This window comes from Protopterus annectens, chromosome 14.part0 (genome assembly GCF_019279795.1).
Source record: "Protopterus annectens isolate FY-2018-M chromosome 14.part0, PAN1.0, whole genome shotgun sequence".
Lineage (NCBI taxonomy): Eukaryota > Metazoa > Chordata > Ceratodontiformes > Protopteridae > Protopterus > Protopterus annectens.
In genome coordinates this window covers 1052251371-1052268745 of record NC_056748.1, presented here as the reverse complement: position 1 = coordinate 1052268745, position 17375 = coordinate 1052251371, and the positions used below count along the sequence as shown (strand labels likewise).

Below are 17375 nucleotides of genomic sequence, written 5' to 3'. Positions count from 1 at the left end.
GATGCTTGTGAGTGTGTGTGTGTGTGTGTGTGTGTGTGTGTGTGTGTGTGTGTGTACTTTATATATCTATTTTTTGTGGGGGGGACTGGTTGTAAGCCAAATACACTGAAGAGTTTTAATTAGTGATGCAACTGTGTTGAAGAAGTGAGATTTGAACTTGCATGTTAAGTTAAGATGTGTTACTGGATAGGGAGTTAGGATGACAAGTTTTACCAGGTTTTAATAGCTTGCTAATTCCTAAAAATACTATGGTTGGAGATATGAGAGTCTTCCAATGCCTTTTTCTGTCAGCCTGGGTGAGATTTTTGACAGACTGTGTAGCTGCTTGTAAGGCTGATGCAAGAGCTGAGTTTTGTTAGTATGCTAAACTTCATGCTCTAACCCTTCTTTACATATGTTTTTTGTTTTCTGTGTTAGCCATGAAGCTGGGATGCACTTTAAGAGACTGCTGCATGTTTCATCTGCTTGAGCTAGAGGCAGTGATTTAAGTGCAGACCAGTTTACAGTGGGTACACTAATAAAGAAGTTTGATTAATATTTTTGTAGATTCCTAACCGAATTGAAATATGTATGTTTGGAGTTTTTGCTCCACTGATGGACTGCATGTTTAGAGTGGTGATCACTTAATGAGTCTGGGAGAATAGCAATTTGAGTTATTCTGTCTGTACTGAAGCTAGAGAATCTAGTCTGTTTAAAGCATCATGAGGCACATCATATCTGAGTGGAGGGATTACAAAATCAGCAAAAGAAGAGAACAACTGCTGGAATTTAATTCATCCTCTGGCTTTGGTGACCTTCAAGAGGTGGACCCAGTTTTTCACAAAATCTCACCAAGATGACACTGATGTCTAGACTTTCTTTTATATAGCATATATCATGGACAGATGTAAGTTAAACAATAAAAATACAGCTGGGTGCACATGAGGATAAAAAAGTGCCCAATCCTGGTAGACACACTGGTGCCAGGACTGGAAAAAATGACAGTACAGAATCCACAAGACATGGAAACATTCCTACAATTGGGCTAGGCCCTGCTGTAGAAGGAAGTGGCAGTCCACAAAAAAATCACAAAAACTGATCGGCCAAAAAAACAGACGACAGAGTGGACTATTGAGGATAAGAAAGAAATTAGGTATTGTTACTACTATGCAAGAAGCCCAGAATTTCCAGACAAAAGATATATGAAAAGACTAAATGAGAAATTAGAGGAAAAAAAAATACTTCCACAAGAAAAATTGTCAGAAGCTTCAAATAAAAATTTGTGTTCATTAATATGACAGATCCATGGAAAACACTATATAGACCAAGAAACCTTGTGCTGTTTGAAAAAAAGAAGCGACCGAGGAAGTGTGAAAATTAAAAAAAACATTTAGAGATATTTGATGGGCATAAAAAAGAAATATGGATATGGGAAAGAAAGAGAGATGTGATATGGTCTAATATTTAAGTAAAGGAGAAAGCCAAATTAATCAACAAAAGGCAGCCCCAAAGATATTCAAGGAGAAATACGGGCAAAGGTATTCAAATATGGAAAATTTCACAATAAAAAAATAACATCACAAAGAGAGAATGCAGAACAGAAGATTAGTTAAGTAGAAGTTAAAAAAAATAGAAGCTGAAGTTATAGAATATTTGCAAAGTGAAGGATTCAGTGTAGAAAGTCTAACACAGGTCATATCACAGCATGATGGAACAACTAGTCCCCAAAGTAAGGAGAAACAAGAGGAGCATGAGACATCTGAAGAAGAAATATGGGCATGGGAAAGAAAAAGTTATTTAATATGGTGCAATATTTATGCAAAGGAGAAAGCAAAAGTAAGCAATGCAAAAAGACCAGCACCAAAGATATTTGAAGAGAAATACAGGCAAAGACATCTGGATATGCAAAATTTTACAATACAAAAATTAGAAAACAAAGAAGAAAAGAGGATTAGTAAAGGAGAGGTTAAAGAAATAGAAACTGAGGTTATGGAGTACCTGCAAAGTAAAGGATTTAATGTAGAAAATTTAACTCCAATAACAACACAACAGGAGAAACAGTGGAGCAGGAAACATCTAATCAGTTGACCTATGAAGATAATTTGGAGCCTCCTATAGGAAACCAGTACAAAGGTTCCCATCCCCCACCTGACAAAAGGCCTAGACAGGAGGAGGACTACGCTTCCTCTGACCAGGTCTATTCCTTCAGCATCTCCCCCAGAAGACTACTCTTTTGGGGAAACTTTACATACCATGAGGGAACATTTCCACTGGGAAGGCCAGGATTACTCTGATTCTAAGAAAAGGCTCCGAGAGTTCCTCTTACTACCCCAGCACAGACCCCTTGCTATTCCACCTGTGTTAGGCACTGTGGATGATGTTTATTCAGAATCTAGCCTTAACCCAGATTCATTACCTCCTGCACCAGCCAAACCAGACAGATACTACAGAGTCCCTGACTCACATAAATTCCTATATAAAAGCCCTGTTGCTGATCCAGAAACCATTTCCCAGGGTCCCAAAGGGGTTAAGGCCTCTATTGCTAAAAATCCTGTACCGTCTGAAAGGGATTCTAGAGCACTAGACATATGGGGAAAGAAAGTATATACCTCAGCTACTCTAGCTATGAGGGCCTTAAATTGCCAGTTTCACATGCTGAAATATCAACAATATTTGATGTCTCATTTAAAACAAAAAATGAGCACACATACAGAGCAGCCTGATTACAAGGAAATTGGAAGCTTCTTGCAGAGCAGCTGTAACAGGGTCAGTCATTCGTAGGCATGTTTGGTTAAAAGAACAAACTTTACCTGATCATGTTAAAGCAAAGTTATTGGATGCACCCTTACAGCAGGATGTTTTATTTGGTGTAAAAGCAGAAGAGGTTTTAAAGAAAATGGAGGATAAGGCAAAATCTATGCAGACGGTCAAGGATTTTTTACAGGTCCAACCCCCTCGTTTCAGCAGAAATTGACCAACCAAAAACTGGTCCTTTCCAACTTCTGACAGACCTCAGAGGGGCAAATACAGACGCCCAAGGGGCAGAGGTCAGCCACAAGGCTCTTACAAGCCATGACAATAGGGTGCCACAACCCAGAATGGAGGAGAAGACAGGTCTCAAACTATCAGAAGACAATCACAATGACTTACCCCTCAGACTGCCAAGCAAATCACTCTTGGCAGCTCCCTTGGGAGGAAAACTTGCACTTTTTGCAGACAATTGGCACATCATCACAAAAGACAAATGGGTCCTAAATATTGTAACTCAAGGATACAGGTTCCACTTTCACACTTTACCAAGGATAAAAGGAATGCCAAACCTGCCATCAAATCAACGGCCAGAGGCTCAAAGACAAATTGCAGCACTCATGGACATGAGAGCCATTCAACAGGTTCCTACACAGGAGCAAGGACAAGGATTTTACTCAAGACTCTTTCTGGTTCCCCGAAAGGACAAGGCCTGGAGACCCATTCTGGACCTTTCAATTCTAAACACATACCTGGAAGTACCCAAATTCAAGATGCTCACACTACAGCAACTTCTTCCCATGCTGGGCAAGAAGGCTTGGCTAGTAACATTGGACCTCAAGGAGGCATACGTGCATGTCCCTATCAGACAAAATTGCAGAAGATACCTCCGATTTATAGCAGGTACAACTCATTACCAATTCTCTGCACTGACCTTTGGCTTATCTACTGCGCCCAGGGTCTTCACAAAATGCCTGGCACCAGTAATTGCATACTGCAGACAAAGAGGAATCCAAATATATCCATACCTGGACGACTGCCTTATTCAAGCAGACAGCAAGGACATTCTTTTAAAACATCTGGCATTTTTAAAAAAACTACTAAGTTGCCTAGGGTACACAGTAAACGAAAAGAAGTCAAAACTAGTGCCCTCACAAGCCATAATATTCCTGGGTGCCAGCTTAAATACAACGGCCAAGATGGCTTATCTCACGCCAGACAAGCAAGGACAACTGACTCAATACTTCAAAATGATGGCAACAAAGACCCAACTCCCTGCAAGAAAAATTCTGCAGGCCTTGGGATAAATGGCATCTTGAATACTACTAATACCATTTGCCAAACTGCATATGAGGAAATTACAATGGTACCTGAAAAGCGTATGGACTCAACACAGCCACAGCTTGGAAACAATAATTCCACTAATTCCCTGCCTTCAACAGGAGTTTCTATGGTGGGCTCAGGCATGTCACCTCAACAAGGGTCAGCCTTTCACCTTGCCCACAGCCAGGCAAACAATGACAACAGATGCATCGGATTACGCCTGGGGAGCACACATGGCAGGACAGTGTATTCAGGGCAAATGGTCTGCAGATCAAATGCATCTCCACATCAATTAAAAAGAGATGCTAGCGGTACAAAATGCCCTAACAGCTTTCAAGGACCTCCTACATCCAGGACAACTTCTAATAAAGACGGACAACACTACAGTGATGTGGTACATAAACAAACAAGGGGGCACACAATGACCTTGTGGAAGCAATGACCTTGTGGAACACAGCACTGACCTACCAAGTTCAACTACAAGCACAATTCCTGCCAGGAAAGAAAAATACATTGGCAGACAAACTAAGCAGAAATATCATGGATCCTCACGAGTGGACAGTGGCAAACCACTTTGCAGTTAAGCCATGATAAAGGACAAATTACTATTCCAGAGATAAAACTCCAATGGGGGATATTCCAGAGAGACTCTGTCACCACTGCTCTTTTGCCTTGCCCTTAACCTATTAATCTGTCTGCTTAACAGATTAGGTCATGGCTATAATTTGGCTCCCAGAAAGCAACAAAGTATAAAGACTTCTCATCTTCTCTTTGTCGATGACTTAAAACTGTATAGTTCATCAGATGAGGAACTGAAAGCACAACTGCAAGTAGTCAAAACCTTTTCAGATGATATAAGAATGTCATTTGGTCTTGATAAATGTGCAAAAGCAACCTTTAAAGCAGGAAAGCTGCAGCACCAAGAAAACATCAGTTTGGGACAAGAATATAAAAGAACTTGCGCAAGGAGGAGTGTATAATAATTTGGGAACTGATGAAGGATCAACAATAAAACATGAACAAATGCGAATAAAACCCAGTAAGGAATATTTTAGAAGAGTTAAATTAATACTGAAAACAGTGCTAACATCTAGGAACAAAGTTCAAGCTATAAACCAATTTGCACTTCCTGTCCTAACTTACAGTTCTGGTGTGATTGACTGGCGCTAAAAGGTGCTGGACAGATTAGACTGGAAAACAAGAAGGATGTTTCACGCTTATCAAATGATTTATAAAAAATGGTGTATACCAAGTTTATATGGGTTCCTATCATGTAGTCAAACTTTTACAAGTTCGAACCACATATAGTCGACACCATACGTTCGAATTTGTAAAAGTTCAAGCATTTGAATGGAAATCTCTGTAAGTGGAGGTTTCCATTCACTTCAATGTGGTGCGATCTTGGAGTTGGTATAGTTAAGTAGTGGGGGGTGCAGGGGGGGGGGCTTGCCCCCTGCTTAAAAGAAGTTTTTGTTTTGTGCATTGTGTAGTTATTTTTTTTAGATACTTGAAGTTCTGTAACTTCGAACATAAAGGTTCGACCATTAGGTGTTCGGAGTTACAGGACTTCGACTATCTAATATAGACCCGTTTATATATTTCCCGTTCCAAAAGAGGTATGGGCCTCCTTGAAATTGATTTCATGTATGGCTTTGCATTCATGGGACTGCATACATATCTGTTGACCTCACAAGACCCAAACATAGTGAAAGTTTTGAAACATGAGGAGAATAAATCTAAGATGACATCCCTACTTAGCCTAACAGAATCATATCAGTGTCAAGTGAGAAGGAATCAAAGCAAAAGTAGATAAAATTCAGGCAGCAACTAAATGCGACAAAAAAAACAAAATAAAGCATATAAGGTGAAGGATCAGATGAGAAGGCAAGAAATGTGAAAAATGCATAAATATAGTTGCAAGTACAGAAACCTCCTGGAACAACCTCATACTGATCAGGATCAAATGCAGGAATGGTTAAGGAGAGGAGAATTTAAACCAAAAGATGAAAGATTAATATTGGCAGCCCAAGATAGTAGACTACGTACGCTGTGGTTTACAAAGTCCATTGAACATGTGGAAGAAACAGACAAATGTAGGTTTTGTAAAACAGAGTTGCAAACAGTTGCACACCTTGTTGTTGGCTGTGACATACTAATGGCAGAAGGACTGTATACTGAAAGGCATAACAATGTGCAAGACTGTTGCACTGGAGATTGTGCAAACATTATAAAACTGAAGTAGCTGAAAAGCACTGGAAACATGAACCACAAAGCGTCATAGAAAATTGTGAAGTCTACATCACATGGGATTACCCATTACCAATAGTTCAAAACAGAGATCCGAAGGAACCAGATACACTTGTCCATGAAAAGAAGATAAAAGCAGCATTGATCATTAAAATTGCTACTCCCAGTGACTACAGTGTCTTTCGTATAGAGAGAGACAAAGTCATAAAATACCACATTTGCAGGCAGAAACGACAGCAATGTGGAAAAAATATACCCAGACAGTTCCAGTAGTAGGAGCAACAGGGTCTTATAAAAAAGAATATACAATTGTATTTAGGTTCATAGGTTTATACTAGGCTATCTGCCCTAAGGCATTTATAAGCCTAGCCCAAATTTTTGTGGCTTACGCCACCCCTTATATGAAAAAATACTGTGCCCATTAGTTTGCTGTGCCTCTGTCCAGCAGTGACACAGAGATGATTCCCGGGATAAACCTACGATCTCCCATCCACAGGTCAAGATTTCTCTTGAACAGAGCCAGCGAGGTGCTCTGCCTCACATGGACCGGGATTTTATTCCACAGCATAGGGAGTCTCTGAGTGATAAATCTATCCCTCCAGCACGTCCTATTTATATCCGTGCTAAGGTTTAAGTCGCTTGCTCTAGTGGTTTTGGTGGATTTGGATTTTTTGAGGTGGAGCATGTCCATTAATTCCGGGTTGGACATGGCCTTGTATGTCAGGCACATGTCACCTCTGAGCAGACGGTATGCAACTGAATAGAGCTGGAGTTTCTTCAATCTGGCAGCATATGACAGATTTTGGAGTCCCTTTATCCTTTTGGTGAGGAACTTTTGGGGTCTCTCCAATTGCTGCAGATGTCAGGTGTGATACATCCCGAATGGGGCATTGTACTCTATCATTGGTCTGATAAGTGAAGAGTACATTTAGATATGTTATCGAGACAAGTAACTTCATACAAATTGCAGATGGAGTCATTACTGGGCACATTGTGGGTGCTGTGAAGAGTACTGCCTGACATCAAAGATTGAAGCAATACTAATTTCATGAACTTTAATCATACTTTGACTTAGGCATGGGGTCCATTCCCTTCATGGTATTAGAAACCCAAAAGATTTAGAGAAATGGGTTAAGGGGATAAGAAACCTATGAGATGTCTAAAAGATTAGACTTTATTTTAGCAGCTCCACAGCCCTCTTTACTTAATTGGTTTGCTCTTAGGATGTTATTATCCTTGGGAAAGGATTGCATCATCCAAAATTTCAGGCTCGAGCCATGTTTCAGTAACCACTATGATGTCAGAAGATATCGAAGGATTGAGAAGCAATCCATGTATGCAATTCTGGAATTTTACTGCAGAGGCTCTAGGCATTAATACTACACAGCTTCAGTCCTAATCTGATTGGAATGATAGGTTCATATGTGCATATTAGGCTAAGGATCACGGGGGGGGGGGGGGCTTTATAAGCCTAGCCATGAATCTGAAAAAAATAAAATAAAAAGTTCTGGTACCCTTGGTAGTGTAAGTAGGGCTTGGGAAATGAAACATTTACTTGCTGCATGTGTTTATAAGAGATATACAGTAGGTGCCAAACCTGGGGTGAATTTCTGGTTCCCCATCCAGTTGCCCAAGTTATACTTGTATTAGGTTAGTGAGGAACTCTGCTCCACATCAATAGGGAGATTGTTCCAGAGAATGGGTAGTCTCTAGGATACATACCTTATCTCCAGCAGGTCCTACTTAAATCAAAGGTAAGGTTTAAGTCTTTAGAATTGGTACTTCTGGTGCTATTTGTTTTGTGGATATGCAGGACCATCAGAGTGGGGTCCAACAATACCTTGTATGCCAGTCATACATCACCCCTCAACAGTCTGTAGGAGACTGAATACAGCAATAGGGCTTTGAGGTGGTCTGCAAAATACATATTATTTAGAGCCTATATTATTTTAATGAGAAACCTCTTTGGACATTCCAGTTGTTGGATGTGACTGGTTAAATACATACCAAATGAGCATTGTACTTCATGATAGCTCTGATGAGGGCATAGTGAAACAATGACTTCCTTGGATCTAGATGTCATACCTTTGTTTACAGGTGGCACAACGTAAAATGATTTTGATATTACTATAGATTCATGATGGTCAAGGGCTAAATTATTGTCTACATGTGCCCTCAAGTCCCTGAATACTCAGGCAAATCTTAGAATGTGGTGGTTACCACAGTGGCCATATTCCTGAAGGATACTATTATGCATTTCTTGGCTTTTAGTTTTAGTCCACAGCTCTGACACAAGTTTGTGCCAGACTTTCTTGGAGAACATTAGAGTCAGTGGGGGATTCTATGATATTGGAAAGAGAAATCTTATTGGGGTGAGGGGGTGGGGTAGGGATATACTTCTTGATGGGCTGGTATGACCAGGATTTGGATGTATGCCACTGCAGATTTAAAGAGAAGCTGTTGTAATGTTGTTTTCAGTGTGGAACTGAAGTTTTGGGTTGCTTTACTGCAATGTTTTTTGAGGATTTTTGCTTTAAGAGTAAGTGTTTGAGTTTGAATAATGTTAAATAGATTATTTTTCCTGTGTAAATATATGCATTTTCTTTAGTGTGTTTCCATAGAATTCAGCATGGCTGATATTATAAATCTGAAATGCTGGTTTATTAATTTATTGAAACTTTGTTGAGAAAAAGAAGTGGTAAGAAGTGAAGTAGGATAGGCAGATGTATAAAAGCACTGTGGTGAAGCTGAAGTAACATTGAGGTATGAAAGACAGAGTAAAGATTTTGTGAAGAATGCAATGGTGAAGGAGGGGTGTAAACATAGGGGGGAAATTGTACAAGTTAAAGATTAGGGTGAGAGTTAAAGGGAAGAATAGAGTGTGATTGCAAGAGTGGGAAAACTGAGAGGTATGACTGAAAAAAAAGAAGTGGAGTAAGAATGTGTTAAAGGGAGCTAGGGAAGTTGGAGGACTAAGATTATCAAAGAGGGGAAGTGTGACATGGTATTTTAAAATATGGGAAAAAGAACAGATGTGGGTTACTGGAGAATCAAGGATGGTATAAATGAAGAGTGAAGAATTATAAAATATGTGGCTAAATAAAGATTTGACCATATTGTGAGCTATAGGGGAGGACAGGTTGATGACAGGTTGACTCTATAGGTTACTGTGGTCAACAGGAAGATTGTAATCTGTGGGTTACTGGGGAGGACAGGTTGACTGTAATCTGTGGGTTATTGCTGATGACAGGTTGAGTGTACTGTGCATTACACCAGGGAGGACAGGTTGACTGTACTGTGGGTTACCAGGGAGGACAGGTTGACTATACTGTGGGTGACGGGAAGGACAGGTTGATTGTACTGTGGGTGACTGGGAAGAACAGGTTGACTGTATTGTGGGTGACCAGGGAGGACAGGTTGACTGTACTGTGGGTTACCGGGGAGGACAGGTTGACTGTACTGTGGGTTACCGGGGAGGACAGGTTGACTGTACTGTGGGTGACGGGAAGGAAAGGTTGACTGTACTGTGGGTGACAGGGAGGACAAGTTGACTGTATTGTGGGTGACCAGGGAGGACAGGCTGACTGTACTGTGAGTGATGGGGGAGGACAGTTTGACTGTACTGTGGGTTACCAGGGAGGACAGGTTGACTGTACTGTGGGTTACCAGGGAGGACAGGTTGACTGTACTGTGGGTTACCAGGGAGGACAGGTTGACTGTACTGTGGGTTACCAGGGAGGACAGGTTGACTGCACTGTGGGTTACCAGGGAGGACAGGTTGACTGTACTGTGGGTTACCAGGAGGACAGGTTGACTGTACTGTGGGTTACCAGGGAGGACAGGTTGACTGTACTGTGGGTTACCAGGGAGGACAGGTTGACTGTACTGTGGGTTACCAGGGAGGACAGGTTGACTGTACTGTGGGTTACTGGGGAGGACAGATTGACTGTAATGTGTAGTCATTGGGGAAGACAGGCTGGTAAATCCACTGAGTAAGGAGATGTGGGAAGACAATGGAGAAGACCTTAAACTACCTACTTTGATGTATGATTATTCATTTCTGTGTCAGTGGCTAAGAAGAAAGCTGAAGCTTAAGGCAGAAAACCTTGCAGATGAAACTCAATGGAGTGTTAAACAGAAATATGTACTGTGGGTGATGCTGTCTGTGGACTACAGGATGATGATAATAACAATAATGATAACAATAATAATATGTTTGATTTACATTAAGTTAGTAAAGAAAGAGGGATTGTAATGATACAGATTTATTTGAAGTAGAGTTGGGCCTAATAATGATACAATATTATATTTTTAGACTGCCACAAACAGATTTCTGTGCCTAATAGGTTAAAATCTGCAGCAAATTTGTCCAAATCCTAATTTAATACACTGCATACGCATATTAAAGGTACTAGTAAAAGGACAAGCAGTGAAGCATTATAATTACTTTATAAGTTTACAACTCCCACTACATAGATGCTATTCCAAGGAAGCATTTTGCACTCATTTACGTGGGCAATCAAAGTTGAGTGGATAAATTATCAACACATCTAAAAGTGGTTTAAATCAGAAATTCTGAACATTTGTTAACCGGGCTAGTCTAGCTGGATATATTTCCATTTTCAGTAGAGGCCCGGGGAGAAAAGCTCCAACAAGATAGAAAAATTAAAAATATAGTTACACGGTAAATGAAAGGATTAATAAAAAAATACAAGAAGTAATTATTACATACTAAAGATATTTACACTTTAAAAAAACAGTAAAAATATTTACACTTAAAAAAGCAACAATAAAAATGTAGCACAGTAAGATTCATATGAAATTTTTCACATCAAGTAGAAAGATTTCAGCAGTATGTTGATTAGAGCTTAAACAGTACCAGCCTTGCTTACATGAATAAGCATTAAAATGTTTGGAAGTTTGTTTGGAAGAGGAAGAAACAGTGGTGGAAGAGGGTGGTTAGTCAGGGTTACTACAAGGGCATAACCAGTGCGTTTCGAGGTGTATTTTGAGTTTGTGTTTAAAGACAGGCAAGGATGCAATTAGTGTTAGTTCATTGGGTAGCAGGTTCCATTTTTTTCCTGCTGCGTTAGTAAACATAGAATCACCAGCCATAGGTTCATAGGTTCATACTAGGCTATCTGCCCGAGGGCATTTACAAGCCTAGCCCATCGTTTTGTGGCTTATGCCACCCCTTTAGTATGGGGAACTATACCCATTATTTTGCTGTGCCTCTGTTGAGCAGTGACACTGAGGTAATCCCTGGGGTATATCTGCATGTTGTTAGACTTGATTATACTAGCGAGGAGTTTGCTAGAAGAACGTAGGGAATTCAGATTTTTATAGGGGATTAAGAGACTGGAGAGTATAGGAGTGGTGTTGGGTTGGTAAAATATCTTGTGGGCAATCGTGAGTTAGGAGATTATCAGATGGTTTTGGAATTCAAGCTAGTCTAGTTGCCAAAGATTCAGACAGTGGTGGATTCTAAAGGGATTGCCAGTGGCGAATCTGGCTATGTTATTGTAGGAAGTTGCTAGTTTGTTAAGGTTATTTTTCTTTAGGTTGGTATAAATAGGTGAGGTGTAGAGATTAGATGGGAGTGAGCAATCTTGGTTCTGGCTGCTGGGGTTAGGAAAGGTTTTATTCTATACAAGGAGCCTATTTTTCTGTTGACTGTTTTAATGGTGTTATTTATATGGTAATCAAATGTAAGGTTATTGTCAATTGTTATTCCTAACAGTTTAGTGGTAGAGTCAGGGAATATAATAGTGCCATTATTTGAAGAGACTGAGAAATCTACAGGGGAGGACTTGGTCATAGGGGTAAAGAGAAGGAGTTTTTTTTTTTGGCATTAAGAAGGAGGTAGCGTTTTGTAAGCCATGTTTCTACAGTGTTAAAAACATTCTGAGTAAGAGAATATAGTTCTGATGGAGAGTATGCTGAGCATATTAGCGTAGAATCATCTGCATATTGAATGCAGGTGGCTTGAGGAATTACTACATGAAGGTTATTGATAAATAATGAGAAAAAAAGTGGTCCAAGAATAGAGCCCTGAGGGACTCCGATGGTGACTGGCAGAAAGGATGAAATTTGATTTTCCCAGAGAACTGCCTGTTGCTGAGGTAGGATCTGAACCATTTAACAGCCTGAGAGTCAAAGGAAAGGGATTCAAGAATATTGATTAAGAAGGTGTGGTTTACCACGTCAAAAGCTTTTGAGAGGTCAATAAAGAGTGCAGATGAGAGGATGTTTTTATTACGGTTTCTATTGATGGTATCTGTAAAGGATAAAAGGGCAGTAGTGGTACTATGTGATGGCCTAAAGCCATGTTGGCAGTTTGCTATTATGTTATGTTGAGATAGACGATGTAAAAGTTGTTGGTGAATGCATTTTTCCATAATTTTTGCTAAAGGTGATAAGAGAGCTATTGGCCGATAGAGTAGTCATTTGAGTTCCCCCTTTATGTAGGGGGATAATGTGGAAAATTAAGCACACTTCTAATGCTGACATACTACGGCACACTAACAGTACAATCTGAATGGTATAGGCAAACACATTGCATGGCTTTATAAAAGTCCAGCAGTCATTACATCAGGTCAGGGTCTTCTCAAACAGCAAAAACATTAACAGCCCCAAACTGTGTAATCATTACAATTTTTATCATTTTTAATCAACACTTTACCTGTCACATGAAAGGCATTACAATAATCTAATTCTATTCATTAATACATGCACTTCAGAAATTAAGATTAAAAGATAAAAATGGAAGGAATCCAATCAGTCTGCATATAAAAGGTGATTTTCAGAGCTCTCATAATTATAGCATAAATAACTGCTGCATGTTTCAAGTACCTTTTTTTGGAGACACATGCTGTTTTACATTTAGCCTCATCTTCATGCGGCTCTTCACCTTCCACTTCTGCATCTAACAGTACTCCTTGCTGCCACAGTACATTAGGGTCATGGCCTGCTTCTTGTATCTCCTGCAGCTTTCCAATCTAAAATATAAATTTTAAGCTTTGGCATGAAAAAAACATTTGTGCATTGGTATGGTTGTAAAGGACAAACAGCTTACAGTATTTATGGAACATTTCTGTTATCCAAAACAGAACAAAACTGCTATTTAGGTTATAAGAATGCAATCTCCTCTCCCACTTTTACAAGTATAGTTTTTCTCCTGGTCATTCTCAGACTGACCATGAAATGTCCTAATCACCATGTGACCACTTCATGCTCACGACCAATCGTAGGCCGAGTGTACAAGAGCGAGAAGCTGTGTATCAATTAGCAGTGGCTGGCTTACCTTTTATGCCATACTCCCTACATCTGGAGCCAATCAGCCCCTTGCTGTGCCATTGTCTCTGGTGCATTTTGCCAACTATTGACACCAGTTTTACTGTTCCTTACAGGCTTTCAGTCACATTACTTGCTGACTGAGTGAGTTACCACCAAGCTTTTTCTAAGGAGTGTCCAAGTAGCATTCCCCTCCCTGGAAAAATGACATACATAACTCCCACTTGAATGCAAGCTTTCAAGTCACCAGGGATCTATTACTCTGCTCATGAAGCCAGCTGCTCCCCTCTCCTAGTTGTCTTTCATTTGCTGAAAGAAAATAGACATAAGTGAACTGGCTCATTTTAGTTAAGTACTCATTCTGGAGAAAAAGTAAGATTTTTTTTTAAGTTACAGTACATGTTAAAAATACAACATTTCTTCATCTAGATGATACATACCTACGGATTCACTTCATAATCTGAAAATACTGAAATCTTGAATTTCAGTATCTCAAGACCATGAAGCTGAAAATCGATAAAACCGAAACCTCAGCAGCGAGAAATTTAGAATCGCGACTTCTGCACTACACATACCGCAGACACAAACATACACCTCCCTACACATACACGAACACCTACCCTACATACAAGCAGGGGGGCAAACCACCCTGCGCCCCCACACCCCCCTACTTAAATATACTAACTCTGAGCTCACACTACACACACACAAACACCACCACACAAGCTACATTCCCCTCGCGCACACACATCACACTAACAAAATACACAGACACACACTAAAGCCCCTACCCAAAACCTATAAAACACAAACACTTACCTACATCTCCAACCACCCACTCACATACCACAACACCAGAATCGCCAATTCAAAATCTTCGAACTTCGGGATTTTGAATTTCCCGCTTCAGAGGTTTCAGTATTCTGCACTTTCGCCTTTCTGGTCTCAGGCTACTAAAATTCGGGATTTCAGTAGTTTGAGATTCTGAAGGGAACCCATATCTACATATGACTATCTGATGCTACTAAAGGCTACAATAAGATTTCACAATGCCACTAGAGATTACCTACATGTTAGGCTGAAATTAAATTTAACTTTTAAATATCGTTATTAAGATGCCGTGGGGAAAAACTGGACCTGAAAACAGTCTTACTACAATAAACTACACCAGCTAAGCTGCAAAGTGGAAATTGCTGACATAAGCACCTCATGGGATGACTGTGAGATGATATCAGCACAAGTGCCTTTCACCAAAGAGATGAAACATCAGAATCATCACCATTATATCTTCCAGCCATCTCGTGCACATTGTTTTATTGTTTTTTTTTTTTTTTTTTTTTAGAATTTCTTGTATGATTTGAGAAGAATCAGGCAGCCAGATTACAGGTATGATGCCTGCAACCATCCACTCAGAATGAAAAATCAAAGCTGGGTTGTAATAAGACCCCCCCCCCCAACATATCAGTAGTGTTCTCCTAAAGGAAGTATACAACTCTTCTAGGCAAAACTAAGTTATGAGTCATTACTTTCTCTTCCTTGAGCCACACTTTCAAACTTGTCCTTTACTTTAACTGAAGGGAGAAAATGAGCAGGAAACTCCTTGATTATTTAACTGACATTGGAATTCTAAATAGTCTGAAATGATTCAGCTACAAAAACTAAAGTGCTCTCGTAAGGATACTAGATCCACCTGGTATTTCTTCACAAAGTGAGTCTAAGTTCTTCAACTGATACTCAATGGGCATGCCAACCAGATTTTTGTGTGCAGTTCATCTCCTTATGCAAGATCATCATTTTTGTGCCAAGGACCATATGAGGATCACCTGATAAAATGTGTGTCTAGCTGCTTGACTTTCCCCGGGATTCATGAACCTTGCGCCAGGCGCCCGCATAGCGTCGACGTTATAAAGCCAAATATGGCCACCGAGCGATTCAGGTATGAACCAATCCCACGTGCACTACCGGCGTGCGCCAGACATGCGCCGCCCCCGGCATAGGTATGCTAAACACACTGTGTGCGGTATTGCACCATGCAAATGAAGGCAAATAGCAATCCACGAAGTGGCGCAGGCGTAGCGTAAGGGCACGGCAATGTAAACCAAAAAAAAAACGGTTTACATTTACCCAAACATGACCAAGGGGTAACGGAAGGCTGTCAACGTCAGGTATCATACAGGTGCAATATGCCAATGGCGAAAGGCACAGAGAATGTCCAAAGAAAACATGCACAAAATGTAAATAATGACATAAATGGTATGTACGCAGAAACCACAGCAGAACCCCCAGACATGTGCACAGAAGGTGCAAAACAATGAAATAATGAGACAATGTCCTAAAAGAGCAGTATAATACACATCAGCTGCACAGCCACCACACACCATAGTATGTATGGAAAGCCTCAACCCCAGCGCAAGGGTTGTCAACGAGTGGTGGCAGTGTTCGGCGCCGTAACCATGTATTAGCAGTCAATGCCATGCAAATGAGGCAGATAATAGTGAATCGCAAAACCGCCGCCGGTGTAAGGATGGAGCAAACGGCGCAGCGGTATTACACCGAAAAGTGGCCTACACGGAATACATGTCAATCGCAGAGGGGTGTGCCACTGTAGGAGGAAGCACATTGGAGGCCAGCAAACATGGGCTGTACAATGCACATCACAGCACCAGGACCGGCGTGTGAGGAAATAGATGCGCTGAGAGTACATAATGCGCGCACAGATGCATGTGCACGAGGATGACTACGTTCCCCAACCCAGTCATGGAACGGCCTCCCCGTCAACAACCACGGATATAGGAAGGTAATGCGGAGAATATGAGGAAATGGGGAAGCAGTGTAATTGGAGCCGTAATGAGCAATCAACACCAATCAATCCAGGAAGGGCAAGCGGCAGCTGACAACTCTGCATGCAGACTCCGCCAAAACGGGAAAGGGGAGGCATAGGAATGCAAAGATAGTAGGGGATGTAGCAGAAATGCAAAGAGCAAAGAACCGAAATAGCTCAGCCAAGTACAGAGGTAGCATAACGGCAGCGGCAGACAAAATGCATCATATGCCATGTGCCTGCAGGATGCACTGCAGGCAATAGTAGGTGCAACGTGCAGAAACAGTAAGGTAAGATGCAAAGCTAAGCCAATGCAGGCAAGTGTAATGTAACACTAAAGGCAATAGCGGTGCAGTTGCAACGGTAAAACACGGAAGATAATCCACAGATATGGCCGCACAGACACACCCAATGACATCACCGGGTATACAGCACAACAGTATAAAGTGTGAATGCACACAACACACAGTGCGATTTCCCAAACGCCGCACCGTAGGGTGTAAACACATGGGGAACTTTTAATATGTATATGTTGGGTGCCGCCGTGGCCGTGATGCATCGGTATGTGTCAGAGATAGACGGAGTTGCGGAGGAGGGTGCCGACAACTACCGTAGGCCTCAGAGGAGAAGGAGAGTGTTCAGACCAAGGGTGACCTACCAGGGGCTGCAAGACCTGGAGATAGTAGAGCGCTACAGGGTGGACAGGGACACGTTACAGCAAATAGTGGAGCTGTGCCGGCCACGCCTGAGAACAAGAGACAACAGAGGGGAGCCCATCCCAGTGGACACAAAGGTATGTGTGAGCTTGCGAATACTGGCTACAGGTACCTTTCAAAGGGCAACCGGGGATATAATGGGCATCTCACAGGCATCAGCTTCCAGGGTACTACACCAGTTCCTGGATGCCATGTTACGACATGCCCATGAGTATATAAACTTCCCCAGATCTCAGGAGGAAGGGGTT

The 17375-nt window shown here is 41.1% G+C and overlaps 1 protein-coding gene across 3 annotated transcripts in view; it reads right to left on the bottom strand.

The window, feature by feature from the left end:
• Positions 1-17375, bottom strand: part of HPDL (4-hydroxyphenylpyruvate dioxygenase like) — a 555822-nt gene that overhangs the window by 107678 nt on the left and 430769 nt on the right. For all 3 annotated transcript variants that reach the window (XM_044056863.1, XM_044056864.1, XR_006362808.1), the window contains exon 4: positions 13150-13295. In XM_044056863.1, coding sequence (XP_043912798.1) covers positions 13150-13295 — 146 coding nt within the window. The remainder of the gene's footprint in view (positions 1-13149; positions 13296-17375) is intronic.